At 38.7% G+C, this 15,685-nt stretch overlaps 1 protein-coding gene and 2 pseudogenes across 2 annotated transcripts; all 3 read left to right on the top strand.

Annotated features, from left to right (window-relative positions):
• The first annotated feature begins 14 nt into the window (after positions 1-14).
• On the top strand, positions 15-3,853 carry LOC149017997 (UDP-glycosyltransferase 87A2-like). Its single transcript, XM_089152321.1, has 2 exons — positions 15-941; positions 2,370-3,853. The coding sequence occupies exons 1-2, from the start codon at positions 416-418 to the stop codon at positions 3,266-3,268; spliced, it is 1,425 nt and encodes a 474-aa protein (XP_089008447.1). The 5' UTR covers positions 15-415; the 3' UTR covers positions 3,269-3,853.
• Positions 3,854-7,156: 3,303 nt separating this feature from the next.
• Positions 7,157-12,102, top strand: LOC149017995 (UDP-glycosyltransferase 87A2-like; annotated as a pseudogene). Its single transcript, XR_016172881.1, has 2 exons — positions 7,157-8,661; positions 10,219-12,102. The product of XR_016172881.1 is annotated as a UDP-glycosyltransferase 87A2-like (transcript).
• On the top strand, positions 7,474-7,962 carry LOC149017996 (calmodulin-like protein 30 pseudogene; annotated as a pseudogene).
• Positions 12,103-15,685: the final 3,583 nt, after the last annotated feature.

Genomic DNA, 15,685 nt, shown 5'->3' with positions numbered 1-15,685 from the left:
GAACCATTAGTTGTTAGACTTCCTTGTACCATGAAATGTGTTCCTTATCCAGTTATCCAGTTATCCAGTTAAAGCCAGACGAATTTTTACTAGCTTTTCAACCCAAAGAAGAAACTCCTTAGTTTGCTTCATATTGTTTTCAACATAATTTCCCATCCATGTACTAGATTCGCAAAATTTTCAAGCAATCCTTGTCCATCGAAAGCAAACACAAATTTTGCGGCAAGAAAATTATCGGTTCAATATCTGTTGCGTGACGTATTAAAGGGTCCCAACACCAACAAATTTGCTGATGAGACCTAGGTTCATCAGTGTTTATCAATCATTTGGGTCTAATTCCACTGAGAGTAACTCTTTCTCAACCAGAACCTAGTTCTGCAGATCAGATTTTTAGCATCAGATTCCGCTCTCGATAATGGGTTCCATCGAAGCAGAAACAAGCAAAATCCGTCGACCATGCCACGTTGTTGCGATGCCGTATCCAGGTCGAGGTCACATCAACCCTATGATGAACCTCTGCAAGCTTCTAGCGTCCAGAGAAAAAGGAAACGGTGAAGATGATGATATTCTCATCACCTTCGTGGTCACAGAAGAGTGGCTGAGCTTCATTGGTTCAGATCCAAAGCCAGCAAATATTCGTTTTCGCTCCATTCCCAATGTCATACCATCTGAGAAAGGCCGTGCCGGTAAATTTGCAGAGTTTATTGAAGCCGTCTCGACGAAGCTGGAAGGTCCTTTTGAGAAGTTACTGGATGAGCTAGAGGAAGAAACTCCGGCGACGGCCATTATAGCTGATACTTACTTGGTTTGGTCGGTAGGTGTCGGGAATCGAAGGAATATTCCGGTGGCGTCGCTGTGGACCATGCCGCCGTTAGTCTTTTCGGTGTTCTATCATTTTGATCTCCTTGTCCAAAATGGACATTTCCCTGCCAGCTTATCAGGTACGAATCTTGTTATCAGCTAATTATTCCCATAAACTAGGATTAAAGTATTCTATTAACGTGGCATTAAATTAAACTGCTACTTATAAATCATAAAAGAATATTCTGTTTAGAAATGGTTTTTACTTTCACGCTTCCACCCACTGATCCAGGCTTGCTCGTCTTAGGACAGTTTGCGCGTACCACGATTTACTTTGTTGGGGGGAGATTTTATAGTAATGCCGCCAAGTGGGTGCAAACCCAAGATCTCCCCTTGGGAAGTTGGGTCTTTAACCGCTTTAACATACCACCGTTTGCATAAAATTTAACTTTTTCTGTCATGCCAGTTTCACTTTCACTGTGAATCATACGTTTCCAAGGAAACGATTTTTCTTAGTTTTGTATTTGGTGAGACACTTTTTCGTAGATTGGATACCGACCTAAGTGAGCTTGGTGAAAAGTTAGGTGTAGCCTTGTAGGTGAGTAGGTGTGGGAATTCACTTTAAATTACCACGAGGGAGCTTGAGTCGGGTGTGGATCATCACCCTTGATGGGGTGTGATCCACATATGGCGTTACAACCATAAATTATGTGGGGTTCAAATATAAAAAATAATAAAACATAAAAAAATAAATCTCATATCCTTAACCTTGTGGAATCCTTGTAATTCATGGTCAACAGATGTCGTGGAGCACTCTGTGCTCTCTGTCAGGGGAGACAACCCGGATTCGCTTGAGTTGGGGTTGGGATAGACAATTGTGCTTTCTTGACATTCCTCTCCCACATATTTAGAAGTGAATAGTGTTTTTTTTTTTGTACAAAGGGGCTTTATTAAGCCGGGGGATAGGGTATTAATACACCTCAGCAAAGTCGAACCAACGACCTCTTCACTAAGAGGGTTGGTTTCAACCACTAGAACATCTCTGCGTTGGCAAGTAGTGCTTTCTTGATATTGTACAATAGAGATGTAATCTTTGAACAAAAAAAAAAAAAAAAAAATGGAATCCACCTCTAAATACTACAAAATTTAAAAGGTAACCCACTTCGCATTTATGATCTATTTTATTCGTGTTCTAAGGTGTACTATCCTCCTAAATGTGTGGTGAAAGGTTGTGAATAAAAATACTTTCTTTCACTCCTCAAGTAGAGGATCCCAGCTGTGATAGCAGTTAGAGGGATAGAGTTACCCTTGGACTTTTTTTATAATTCTCTTAAAAGCATTGTTTTTGACTTTTTCCCCCCTTCTCTATCTCATCTTCTTTACAGTGTGAAATATTAGCACTTGCTCTCTTTATACCTTATTGGAGAAACGTTTAAAGGGTAAAAACAATGGATAAAAAGGTCATTGTACCTCCCATGTTGAATCCTAACTCTGCCTCTGCTGCTTACAACAGCTATTTTATGTTCTTCATTTACTAAAACCTAAAATGTGGTTTTATCATGTGCTAGAGAGGGGACATGAACATGTTGATTACATCCCGGGCATCTCTTCTATTTGCTTAGCAGACCTGCCAACATTCTTCACTAGCCCAGGTAGAAGCGTGGTGGGTCGAGTCTTGGAAATCTTCTCTTGGGTACCTAAAGCAAGCTGCCTTCTGTTAACTTCCTTTAATGAGCTTGATACACAATCCACGGATGCTCTGAAGGCAGCACTCTCAATTCCAGTATACTCTGTTGGTCCCTCCATACCTTACATGACACTATCAAAAGATGACAACAAAGTTGATCAGAAAATCATCAATGAAGACTACTATATCAAATGGTTGGATTCTCAATCTGAAAGATCTGTTTTGTATGTATCATTGGGTAGCTTTCTATCAGTTTCAAATGATCAGATGGATGAGATTGCTGCAGGGTTACATGACAGTGGAGTTCCATTCTTGTGGGTTGCTCGGCAGGACACTTCACGCCTGCAGGAGGCCAGTGGTGAGAAGGGTCTAGTGATTCCTTGGTGTGAGCAGCTGAGGGTCCTTTGTCATTCTTCTGTTGGAGGATTTTGGAGTCATTGTGGGTGGAATTCAACCTTAGAAAGTGTGTTTGCAGGCACTCCTGTGCTTGCTTTTCCTATCTTTTGGGATCAAGTGCCCAATGGTAAGTTAATTGCAGATGACTTGAGAATTGGATGGAGGGTGAAGGAGAAAGGCTATGAGGGTGCAAATAAGGTTGTGAAGAGAGAAGATATTGCCAGGACTGTGCAGAGGTTTATGGACAGCAGTGGAGAAGAAACTAAAGAGATGAGAAGAAGGTCTAGAGAACTCCAAGCTGCTTGTCAAAAAGCCATTGAGAAGGGAGGATCGTCTATGAATGACCTGGATGCTTTTGTTAGGGAAATTCTGCACTTTCCCTAATATGATTTCAGGTTCCACATCCATCCAAATTAGCTCTCTATAATAAGAATCACCATCGAGGGTGATGAAGACGAGAAGTCACAATGAATTTTTGTTCCCAACATTCACTGCCGACAAAGAGAAGTGCTGCTCCTTATGTATTAAGAGATGATTCACTGCCTTGGCTTATTAGCCAAGAACCAGCCGGATCGAATCTGATGTGCTTTGAACTGATGATGATATAAAACGTTGCAAAGTAATGGAGATCATAAATGACACTTTTTTGGAGATCACAAATAACACTCACAATAAATACGTATAAGATTTTATGTGGTTTGATGGGATTTGCTATATTCACGATGAGATGGGTTTTGTTTTTATCAATGGAGAAGAGGGTTATAGTCACTCATACCTCTCTCAGAATGCATTAGCCAAAATTATGATGATGCAACTTTGGCCTTGATGGCTCCAGCTATCCTGGCCTTTCCTGAGATCGAACAGGACCCAAGCTCAAAACTCTAGCCATGAGTATCAATTAGAGAGGGAATTTTTGTCTTGTCAAGGTTGAGTTCTAACACTTGGCCTAGCTTAATCGTGCCACCCTATAGGATTTCTTAAGGTATATACTATATACGGTGCAGGAATGTGGAAACTAAGAATTGTTTTGTTGAAGATCTAGGTAAGTGTTGACTGTTTGACCAATACCGACCCAACAAGGTCAAGACAGGGCGGGCAGACTTGAATTAATGCGCAGCATGTGCTGCAAGCGGTTCGAGATTTTGATCTCGATCGACCATCTCGCAGATGGTTAAAAGCAAGATGAGATGGATAGTCGAATCTCGACCTATTGGCACTTGGCAGCACAGTGCTGCGCATTTAATGTGCAACAGTGAAGTTGAATCCAGGTCAAGATTAGGATCATAATATAGAAAAGACTGATGAAGCATTAAGGCAGTGGATTGCAAAAATTGATACCAACCATGACGAACAAATCAGTTGGGAGGAGCTGAAGAGAGGGCGTGGAATACACGCTAGTGATCGCAACGCCAACCATAAAATTGATGGTAATATGGAGCTTCAAACTTTCATTCACCATTCCAAGACCCATTGGAAAAATATCACTTAACTAATCACTGTGTATTTTCCACTTAATTGTAATTATAAAAGAAGAAAAAGTCAGATTCAATCATGAAAAATAAGATTATTATGTGTAATTTACACATTCATATTTACAGATCTCTCACTCTTTCTCTGTTGCTTTTCAAAACTTATTCCACTTGGCTTAATTACCATATATGATAAGAAAACAAAGCAGAGTGCTAAACAAGGTTGTTGGAACTATGAACAGAAAAGAGTTTTCAGAGTTGCAGGTTACTAGACCCTAGTTGTGGGATTCTAGTCATAGGAAATTCCAAGTCGTGTGATTCTTTGGAAGCTTTGTAATTTTAATTATTTAGTTTTTACCAAATATATATATAAAATGATGAACTGAGAAGACATGACTGAGCTCAATGAACTCAATAATTTTTTATTATCATATATTTGAAAACTTTATAATGCATAAAAAAGACTTGACTCAATTTCAAAGTCGAAAAAGACTTGACTCAGTTTCAAACTCGGGAAAGACTAAATGTGAAAAGGAAACAACATAGAACCAAAATAATGGTAATTTTTTTTTGGTATAAAATACGAGTAACTAGAGGAATCATGAATCACATGGGACTCTTCCAAGAAGATCACCGCGTAATACCTCCCCTCAAGTTGAATACCTAACTTGGAAATGAGAAGCTGAAAAGGAAAATAAGAAGGGGGTTTTAGGACCCATTTGATAACCCACCAAATGTTTTTACTTCAAGAAGCACTTTTAGACTTTTCAGAAGCTAAAACATTTTTATGGACATTTGATAAAATTTATTTGTGGCAATAGAAACATTAGCAACTTATTTTTGGTTTGGAAATAGAAACAGTAGCAACCAATGTTCTATCATAGAAACTGGAGATAGAGAAGGTGAAAAATAGGGAACCTTTTCATCAAAGAAAGTGGCTAGGGTTTTACTGGATATACATAAGATAACCAATGTTCTATCATAGAAACTGGAGATAGAGAAGATGAAAAATAGGGACCCTTTTCATCAAAGAAAGTGACTAGGGTTTTACTGGAGACACAGGAGATAAAGAGGAACTTTGGTCAACAAAGATAGAGGAGATGAAGAATCGAACAATTGTGATCGTTAGGGCTGAAGAAGCAACAAAACTCTGAGGTTAACTCATATAAACTAGTATACTCAAATTACGGTGTAAAAATGCATTTTTTATATCGAGTCGCTGAAGCGGCCATTGTAACATAGTGGAAACACTCAAACCAACCAAATTAAACCTAGTTTTATAACATGAGTAGACGGTTTATAACTGGTAGAAAAAAGTCCACACTTTCTTGCTGTGTAAACCCGTGAGCCACTAAACGTGCTTTGAGTTTCTCAAGAGACCCATATGCTTTTTCTTTTTGGTAAGAAACTTCCATTAACCGAAAGAAAGAAAAAAACAACCCAACCCGTGGCGATTTATCCCTAGGCAAGCCGGAGAGCATAACTCCTGAAGCCAAGGAATGGAAATAGGCCAAACCGTTGTACACGGGATCGACAGGGCCCTCCTTGCAAGAGCATCCGCAACTGCGTTTATCGCTCTTGGAATAAAACAAAAGGAGCATGAGAGGAAAGATGAGCTTAACTCCCTAATATCCTCCACCAGAGGAGCCAAGCATAGGGGAGGGGAACTAGAAGCACTGTTTATGTATTGGACCAGTATTTTACAATCAGACTCTACCAAAAGATGATTACGAGTCTTCCCCGAAGTGCAAACATCAATCCACCTGCTCCTAGCTAGAGCTTCCCCTTCCACCACCGAGGGTTGCATAGCACCCCGGTTCGGAGCCGCTTGTAAAATTTCTCCTTTATGATTTCCGCATAGTGAACTACACCACCTTTGCCACTTCCTTTACACCAAGACACGTCGAATTCAACTTTAATTTACCTTGAGGCGGAGGTTCCCATTGCTGTTGATTCACATCAGGTTGAATATTATTTATCACTTCTCCACCTCCTATTGTCTTGATTGCCTCAAATTCAGCATGTTCTTTTTGGGCTGCCTCAATAATTTCTTTTGGGGTAGTTTGTTTTCTCCCAAAAATCATGTTGTTTCTTGCAATCCAAAGGTGCCAAACAATAAAGGAACATAGGTTGAGTATTGATTTGCTTACCTCCTTTCTGATCCTTTTTATAGCGGACCAACTTTTAATCCATTCTGTTAGTAATGGGGCTTCCCCGAGCAGTGGAATGGTATGTAAGTGAGCCTACCAAACCATACCCGGTTTGTAATCGGACACTCAAAAACAATGTGATCCATAGTTGTACCGCACCACACGTGATCAATTTGAATGCCTCCACAATACGAACATGAATGATCAATTTGAATCTGCCTTCTAACCAGCTCACCCGTTGCTACACCCCGTGCACACGCTCGAGACCCATATGCTTCTAGCTTAGTTTTAAACACCCATTTGCATGTAACAAAATATTCATATCATCATGTTTTGGCACAAGTGATCATGCATTATTCTGTGGTACAACACACATTTCTTCTTTCATAGCAGAATACCAGCTTGACTCAGCTAACTTAGCCTGTACAGGCCACTAACAACAATAGGGTCACTAGCCAATTTGAACCATTATTTTGAGAAACAATAACAGGTCCAGAACCAACTGGGTCGCTAAAACAGTTGAACCAAAACCATTATTAACACCATGAGGTGGGCTAGTATCCATACTTGTCACATTAGCAGAATTAGAAGCAGCATCAACACAAGTACCAGCACCACAATTTAATCAGTAGACCCATCACTTGTACAAAACAGAATTATGCACCGGAGCATCTTCACCATTAAACCATGGTTGCAGAGGATAATATTTAGAAACACAGGTTGCAGGAACTGAAAGAGAAGGTTCCTTATATGACACCCATCCATCAGATGTTGAAATACCCAAACTATCAGAAGAGGCCTCTGCATCAATACAATACTCTAAGTGGACAAAATTTCTCATCAAAGACTACACTACGAGGAATAAATATTTATATTTCCTCACTTCAAGTTCTTTACCTATTTAAAGGACGAGAGCAAGTTCGGATGTCATAGTTTCTTGAACTCATATCACCAACAGTTAGGTTAAAGAATGTCCAGACTGAGCTTACTTGATTTCCAATATGGCGTTTCAAAGAGGTTGCAACCAAAACTTCCCTTCTTGATGTCGTTCAATTGCAGACAAAACTCTGGACTGTCATGTGGTTTTGAGCCAAATGTGAATGAGATGAAGCGAATTTTTGATAAATTTGATGCTAACAAGGATGGAAAAATTTCAATGGAAGAGTATTGCTCATTTTTGAGGGCATTGGGGAGATCAAATGTGGAGCCTGAAGTAGAAAAGATATTTGAAGTTGCTGATTTGGATAAAGATGGTTTCATAGATTTCGAAGAATTCATGGATGTTCAACGCAAGGGAGTTGGGATACAGGCAACAGACATCCGCAATGCATTTCATATGTTTGATTTTGATGGGAATGGGAAGATAGGTGCAGAGGAATTAAAGGGAATCCTTATCCATCGAAAGCAAACACAAATTTTGCGGCAAGAAAATTGCCTTTTCAATGTCAGTGTTGCGTGACGTATTTAAACGGTCCCAACACCAACAAATTTGCTGATGATGATGACCTAGGTTCATCAGTGTTTATCACAGTCATTTGGATCTAATTCCACTCAGAGTAACTCTTTTTCAACCAGAACCTAGTTCTCTGTTTCTGCAGATCAGATTTTGAGCATCAGATTCCGCCCCCGATAATGTGTTCCATCGAAGCAGAAACAAGCAAAATCCGTCGACCATGCCACGTTGTTGCGATGCCGTATCCAGGTCGAGGTCACATCAACCCTATGATGAACCTCTGCAAGCTTCTAGCGTCCAGAGAAAAAGGAAACGGTGAAGATGATGATATTCTCATCACCTTCGTGGTCACAGAAGAGTGGCTGAGCTTCATTGGTTCAGATCCAAAGCCAGCAAATATTCGTTTTCGCTCCATTCCCAACGTCATACCATCGGAGAAAGGCCGTGCCGGTAAATTTGCAGAGTTTATTGAAGCCGTCTCGACGAAGCTGGAAGGTCCTTTGGAGAAGTTACTGGATGAGCTAGAGGAAGAAACTCCAGCGACGGCCATTATAGCTGATACTTACTTGGTTTGGTCGGTAGGTGTTGGGAATCGAAGGAATATTCCGGTGGCGTCGCTGTGGACCATGTCGCCGTTAGTCTTTTCGGTGTTCTATCATTTTGATCTCCTTGTCCAAAATGGACATTTCCCTGCCAGCTTATCAGGTACGAATCTTGTTTATCAGCTAATTATTCCCATAAACTAGGATTAAAGTATTCTATTAACGTGGCATTAAATTAAACGGCCTCTTATAAATCATAAAAGAATATTCTGTTTAGGAATGGTTTTTATAATTCACGCTCCCACCCAGGCTTGTTCGTCTTACTTGCTTGGATAGGTGGAATCTTGGATGAATCATAATAAAATAATAAAATATAACTTTTTCTGTAATGCCTGTTTCACTTTCAGCTTCACCGTGAACCATACGTTTTCAAGGAAACCATTTTTCGTAGTTTTTTTATTCGGGGGGACCTTTTTCGTAGATTGGATACCGACCAAACTGTGTTTGGCGAAAAGTTAGGTGTAGCCTTGTAGGTGAGTGGGTGTGGGAATTCAATTTAAATTACCACGAGGCGGCTTGAGTCGGGTGTGGATCATCACCCTTATGGGGTGCGATCCACGTATGGCATTACAATCATAAATTATGTACGGTTCAAAATAAAAAATAATAAAACATAAAAAAATAAATCTTATTTTTCTTAACCCTGTGGACCCCTTGTAATTCGCGGTCAACTGATGTCGGGGAGCACAGCTCCCTGTGGGGGGAGATAACTTAGTCGGGTTTGGGACAGACAATTGTGTTTTTGCTTGAGTCCCGGGGTTGGGACAGAAAATTGAGTAGTGCTTTTCTTGACATTCTTCTCCCTCATATTTAGAAGTGAGTAGTGCTTTTTTTTTTTTTTTTTTTTTTGTTTTTATATTTTTGGTACAAAGGGGCTTTATTAAATTAGGGGTTAGGGATATTAATATGCCTCAGCAGAGTTGAACCCACGACCTCTTTACTAAAAGATGTTTGTTTCAACCACTAGAACAACTTTGCGTTGGCAAGTAGTGCTTTCTTGACATTGTACAATAGAGATGGAATCCTTGAACCAAAAAAAAAAAAAAAAAAAATGGAATCCACCTCTAAATACTACAAAATGGATTAACTTTTTTTTTTTGGTTGGGGAGAAACAAAATGGATTAACGGTGGGACTCTTAGTGGATTCCATGTTAATCTTACCCTTTTTGTATGGTTAGAAAGTGTCATGGTAGCACATTGTTCTCTTCAAACAGTGAGGTGATCCCGACCCTTTAAAAGGTAACCCACATCGCATTTATGATCCATTTTATTCATGTTCTAAGGTTTACTATCCTCCAAAATGTGTGGTGAAAGGTTTTGAATAAAAAGACTTTCTTTCAATCCTCAAGTAGAGGATCCCAACTGTGATAGCAGTTAGGGGGCAGAGTTACCCTTAGACCTTCTTTTTTTTTTTTTAATTCTCATAAAAGCATTTTTTGACTTTTTTCCATTTTTCTATCTCATCTTCTTTCTTTGTGAAATATTAGCACTTGCTCTCTTTTATACTTTATTGGAGAAAAGTTTAAAGGGTAAAAACAATGAGTAGAAAGGTCATTGTACCTCCCATGTTGAATCCTAACTCTGCCTCTGCTGCTGCTTACAACAGCTATTTATGTTATTCATTTACTAAAACCTAAAATGTGGTTTTATTATGTGCTAGAGAGGGGACATGAACATGTTGATTACATCCCGGGAATCTCTTCTATTTGCTTAGCAGACCTGCCAACATTCTACACTAGCCTAGGTAGAAGCGGGTTGGGTCGAGTCTTGGAAGCCTTCTCTTGGGTACCTAAAGCAAGCTGCCTTCTGTTCACTTCCTTTAATGAGCTTGATACACAATCCACGGATGCTCTGAAGGCAGCACTCTCAATTCCAGTACTCTGTTGGTCCCTCCATACCTTACATGACACTATCAAAAGATGACAACAAAGTTGATCAGAAAATCATCAATGAAGACTACTATATCAAATGGTTGGATTCTCAATCTGAAGGATCTGTTTTGTATGTATCATTGGGTAGCTTTCTATCAGTTTCAAATGATCAGATGGATGAGATTGCTGCAGGGTTACATGACAGTGGAGTTCCATTCTTGTGGGTTGCTCGGCAGGACACTTCACGCCTACAGAAGGCCAGCGGTGAGAAGGGTCTAGTGATTCCTTGGTGTGAGCAGCTGAGGGTCCTTTGTCATTCTTCTGTTGGAGGATTTTGGAGTCATTGTGGGTGGAATTCAACCTTAGAAAGTGTGTTTGCAGGCACTCCTGTGCTTGCTTTTCCTATCTTTTGGGATCAAGTGCCCAATGGTAAGTTAATTGCAGATGACTTGAGAATTGGATGGAGGGTGAAGGAGAAAGGCTATGAGGGTGCAAATAAGGTTGTGAAGAGAGAAGATATTGCCAGGACTGTGCAGAGGTTTATGGACAGCAGTAGAGAAGAAACTAAAGAGATGAGAAGAAGGTCTAGAGAACTCCAAGCTGCTTGTCAAAAAGCCATTGAGAAGGGAGGATCGTCTATGAATGATCTGGATGCTTTTGTTAGGGAAATTCTGCACTTTCCCTAATATGATTTCAGGTTCCACATCCATCCAAATTAGCTCTCTAAAATAAGAATCACCATCGAGGGTGATGAAGACGAGAAGTCACAATAAATTTTTGTTCCCAACATTCACTGCCGTCAAAGAGAAGTGCTGCTCCTATGTATTAAGAGATGATTCACTGCCTTGGCTTATTAGCCAAGAACCAGCCGGATCGAATCTGATGTGCTTTGAACTGATGATGATATAAAACATTGCAAAGTAATGGAGATCATAAATAACACACTTTTTTGGAGATCACAAATAACACTCACAATGAATACGTATAAGATTTTATGTGGTTTGATGGGATTTGCTATATTCACGATGAGATGGGTTTTTTTATCAATGGAGAAGAGGGTTATAGTCACTCATACCTCTCTCAGAATGCATTAGCCAAAATTATGATGATGCAACTTTGGCCTTGATGGCTCCAACTATCCTGGCCTTTCCCGAGATCGAACAGGACCCAAGCTCAAAACTCTAGCCATGAGTATCAATTAGAGATGAAATTTTTGCCTTGTCAAGGTTGAGTTCTTACACTTGGCCTAGCTTAATCGTGCCACCCTATAGGATTTCTTAAGGTATATACAGTGCAGGAATGTGGAAACTAAGAATTGTTTTGTTGTTTTGAGGTTAGGATCAAGATCTAGGTAAGTGCTTGATTGTTTGACCTATACTGACCCAACAAGGTCAAGACGGGCAGACTTGAATTAATGCGCAGCTTGTGCTGCAAGCGGTCGAGATTTTGATCTCGATCGACCATCTCGCAGATGGTTAAAAGCAAGATGGATAGTCGAATCTCGACCTATTGGCACTTGACAGCACAGTGCTGCGCATTTAATGTGCAACGGTGAAGTTGAATCCAGGTCAAGATTAGGATCATAATACAGAGAAGACTGATGAAGCATTAAGGCAGTGGATTGCAAAAATTGATACCAACCATGACCAACACATCAGTTGGGAGGAGCTGAAGAAAGGACTCAAGGAGCGCGGCTACTGGTTCGCTGGCCTTAAGGCAGGGCGTGGAATACACGCTAGTGATGACAACGCCAACCATAAAATCGATGGTAATATAGAGCTTCAAACTTTCATTCACCATGCCAAACCCATTGGAAAAATATCACTTAAAATCACTGTGTATTTTTCACTTAATTGTAATTATAAAAGAAGAGAAAGTCAGATTCAGTCATGAATTTTTAATTTGTAACAATTTTCTCTGATTTGAAAAATAAGATTATTCTGTGTAATTTACACATTCATATTTATAGATCTCTCATCTCTCTCTCTCTGTTGCTTTTCAAAACTTATTCCACTTGGCTTAATTACCATATATGATAAGAAAACAGAGCAGAGTGCTGAACAAGATTGTTGGAACTCGGAACAGAAAAGAGTTTTCAGAGTTGCAGGTTACTAGAGCCTAGTTGTGGGATTCTAATCATGGGAAATTCCAGGTCGTTGATTCTTTGGAAGCTCTTTACTTTTAATTATTTAGTTTTTGCCAAACAAGTATATAAAATGATAAATTGAGAATACATGACACTGATAATAAATTGAGAAGACATGACTGAGTTTTTTAATGAATTCAGCAATTTTTCGTTTTCATATAATTGAAAATGTATACAATACATAAAGAGTGGTTGACTCAATCTCAAACACGGGAAATACTAAATAGGAAAAGGAAACAATATAGAACCAAAAAACTGTTAATTTTTTTGGGTATAAAATATGAGTTAGCAAAAGGAATTCTAAATCACATTGGACTCTTCCAAGAAGATCACCATGTAATACTCCCCTCAAATTTGAGCATGAAGGTCACAAAAGAGTTTTAGGGGTCATTTGATAACCCATCAAATGTTTTTACTTCAAAAAAAATACTTTTAGTGTTTCTAGAAATAGAAATATTTTTATGGGCATTTGATAAAACTTACTTTAGGAAATAGAAATAGTAGCAACGAACGTTCTATCGTAGAAACTAGAGATAAAGAAGATGAAAAATAGAGACCCCTTCAACAAAGACAGTGTCTAGGGTTTTACTAAAGATACAGAAGATGAAGAGAAACTTTGGTCACCGAAGATAGAGGAGAGGAAGAATCGAACGATCATCACTAGGGCTGAAGAAACAACAATCGAAGAGTTCTAGCTATTGCGGTATGAGAGGCTTTAGCAGGGGTTTTATGTTTAGGATGTCCAATTCCATGAATACCCTTTTCTAAAGCTATTTACTTAGACCCAAAGCACCCAACTCTTGCTTCTAGAAACAAACACAACCAAAAATTTCAATTTCTACACATGACTAAATCTTATGTGTCAACATGTATGTTGTTGCTTCTCCTGAAGGAGTAAATGAGACACATGATTGGCATCTCGTGAGAATCTGAGAACAAATAGTAGCATTACCATCAGAGAGACCTAGCTAGGCCATCAAATTGAGAAACATGTACGTTCTTGCGGATTGAAAGCAATATTGATATGGCTAGATGACACAATCTGCATTAATATTGTGAGTGAGAGTGTTGAAGAGCCAAGAACTCCATGAAATGGCAATGATCCCATTTTTGGCCAAGGAAGAGAACCATCAATGAACATCATCAACCATATGCAAAAGCTGAAAAGAAAAAAACACAACATCAAACTGCGAACAAAGACAATGTATGTGAACAACACTTCTGATTGAATCGAAGATTGCACCATCAAGAGGACGAGGGATCTAGATTTTGAAAAGGGATGAAATGCTGAGGATAAGTAGCTCTACAACTCGGTTTGAATCTGGGAAATTTCTATAGAGAATAATAACCTTCAAGATACATAGAATAAGAATCTGCTGCAATGATGATGACGACACCTGCGATTGAACAAAGACTGATATTCCCAGGTTGACACTGGAAGGGTGAATTGGTGTCTTCTAAAATTTTCTTCAATATGATGTTTCATTAATTTCAAAATAAGGTTGATCAAGATAGTCTTGTAGTTATCAATTACACAAGGACATGTCTACCCTACTACAATGTGGCAGGGTTTACTAGACATTGTACCACCACTATGCAATCAAAACACTCCAATATTTGCAATGCAAAAATAAACTAAAAACACAAAATACAAAGTTTACGTGGTTCGATCAAACTGCTTATATCCACGAAGTAATGCCATAAATAGAACTTCGTATTTACTTAATAATTTTCCAACTAAATTTTAATCAATACAATGATCAGAAAGCACCCATTCTCAATACATTAAAAACATAGAGCACCCACTCCAATATGAATTCTTTTACCCAAAAAAATATAAAGCTAAAACCTCAAAAAACTCACTCCTAACAAGCAACTACTTGAAAAGTGAAAATTTTCAAATGAAAGAGTTTATAATAGATTGCTCATATTTTTGTTCAATGTTTTCACCAAAGTATGCATCCAAGCTTGTTTTCCATACCAATCTTGCTTATTGGCTTCTTCTTATTTTTCTTAGTCTCTACAAGCCAAAAACCTTAAAAATCCGCTGCTGCTTCTCTCAAATTTGGGCTTTTTAAAGAAGATGGACGTTGATGTACATGAACTATTGGATTTCATCTTTTGGATGAGTCCCAAAAAAAATCTAATCACACAACCGTTGGATATTCACTTTAAAATGGTAGGTGAGATTTGGGTTGTTGAATGTCTTAATATATGAGACCTCACAAGATTACTTTAATAGAATCTTTTGGATTTTATCTTAAACATGCAACACACTGGATCATTTTATATAATTATACTTTACAATGTACCATATATGCATACTCTCGGCCAACCAAACACATATCGATGGAATCTTTCCTTCATGGACACTTGAAAACCAAGCACATAAATCTGATCGATGGGAAACACTTGTGCTAACCAAACTACAGAAATTCTGTGAGATTTGCTATGAAGAGTTGAATCGATTTTTAGGGAACAATAATGTCATCAACAGAAGCTAATGCCAGACAGTAGTGGAAGTAGATCGCAAGATCGCTAATACCACGATAAATTGAGAATAGCTAAGACTATCATAAACTTGAGAAGATATGATTGAGCTCAATGAACTGAGCCACAGACATAGATTTACTTAATCTCAAAGACTTAGAAAGACCCAACAGGAAAAGGAACAATATTAAACCCAAATACTACTAATTAAGGGAATCCTGAATGATGTGAGACTCTTCCAAGAAGACCCCCACGCAATATAAAACACATGAATTATACATGGATTTGAAACTTTGCATCATTTATTTTCTTGAATAAAAATACATAGCCATGAAAGAGAATCGTATATCGAGCAACAGATAAAGCAAAGATCATCTGTAGGAATAGGCTTTTAATGGATATTTTTACAAAAATATTTCTGGGGTGGTTTGGTTATTTTAATCCTTAGATACAACCTAAAAAAATGGAATCCAATGCTCAAGACTACTGCTTCTAATAGGACATGCGATGCTATGGCAAACATAAACAAAAACAAGTGCCCGGCATAATTATTGAGTTGGAATAAATGCTCTATAGTGTTTGTCCAGGTTTTAAGCTTTATAAATCCCTTCATATCCCTG

The sequence above is a fragment of the Hakea prostrata genome, chromosome 4, assembly GCF_041222555.1.
Source record: "Hakea prostrata isolate BN-2017 chromosome 4, UWA_Hpros_2, whole genome shotgun sequence".
Classification (NCBI taxonomy): Eukaryota; Viridiplantae; Streptophyta; class Magnoliopsida; order Proteales; family Proteaceae; genus Hakea; species Hakea prostrata.
The sequence above is the reverse complement of the archived record's forward strand: the minus strand, read 5'-3'. Positions and strand labels throughout refer to the sequence as shown.

Bases quoted from the DNA above. Each gene is read 5' to 3' on its own strand.
- LOC149017997 (XM_089152321.1), top strand. From the start codon at position 416: ATGGGTTCCATCGAAGCAGAAACAAGCAAAATCCGTCGACCATGCCAC. The intron at 942-2,369 runs GTACGAATCTTG...ATCATGTGCTAG, and splicing joins TTTCCCTGCCAGCTTATCAG to AGAGGGGACATGAACATGTT.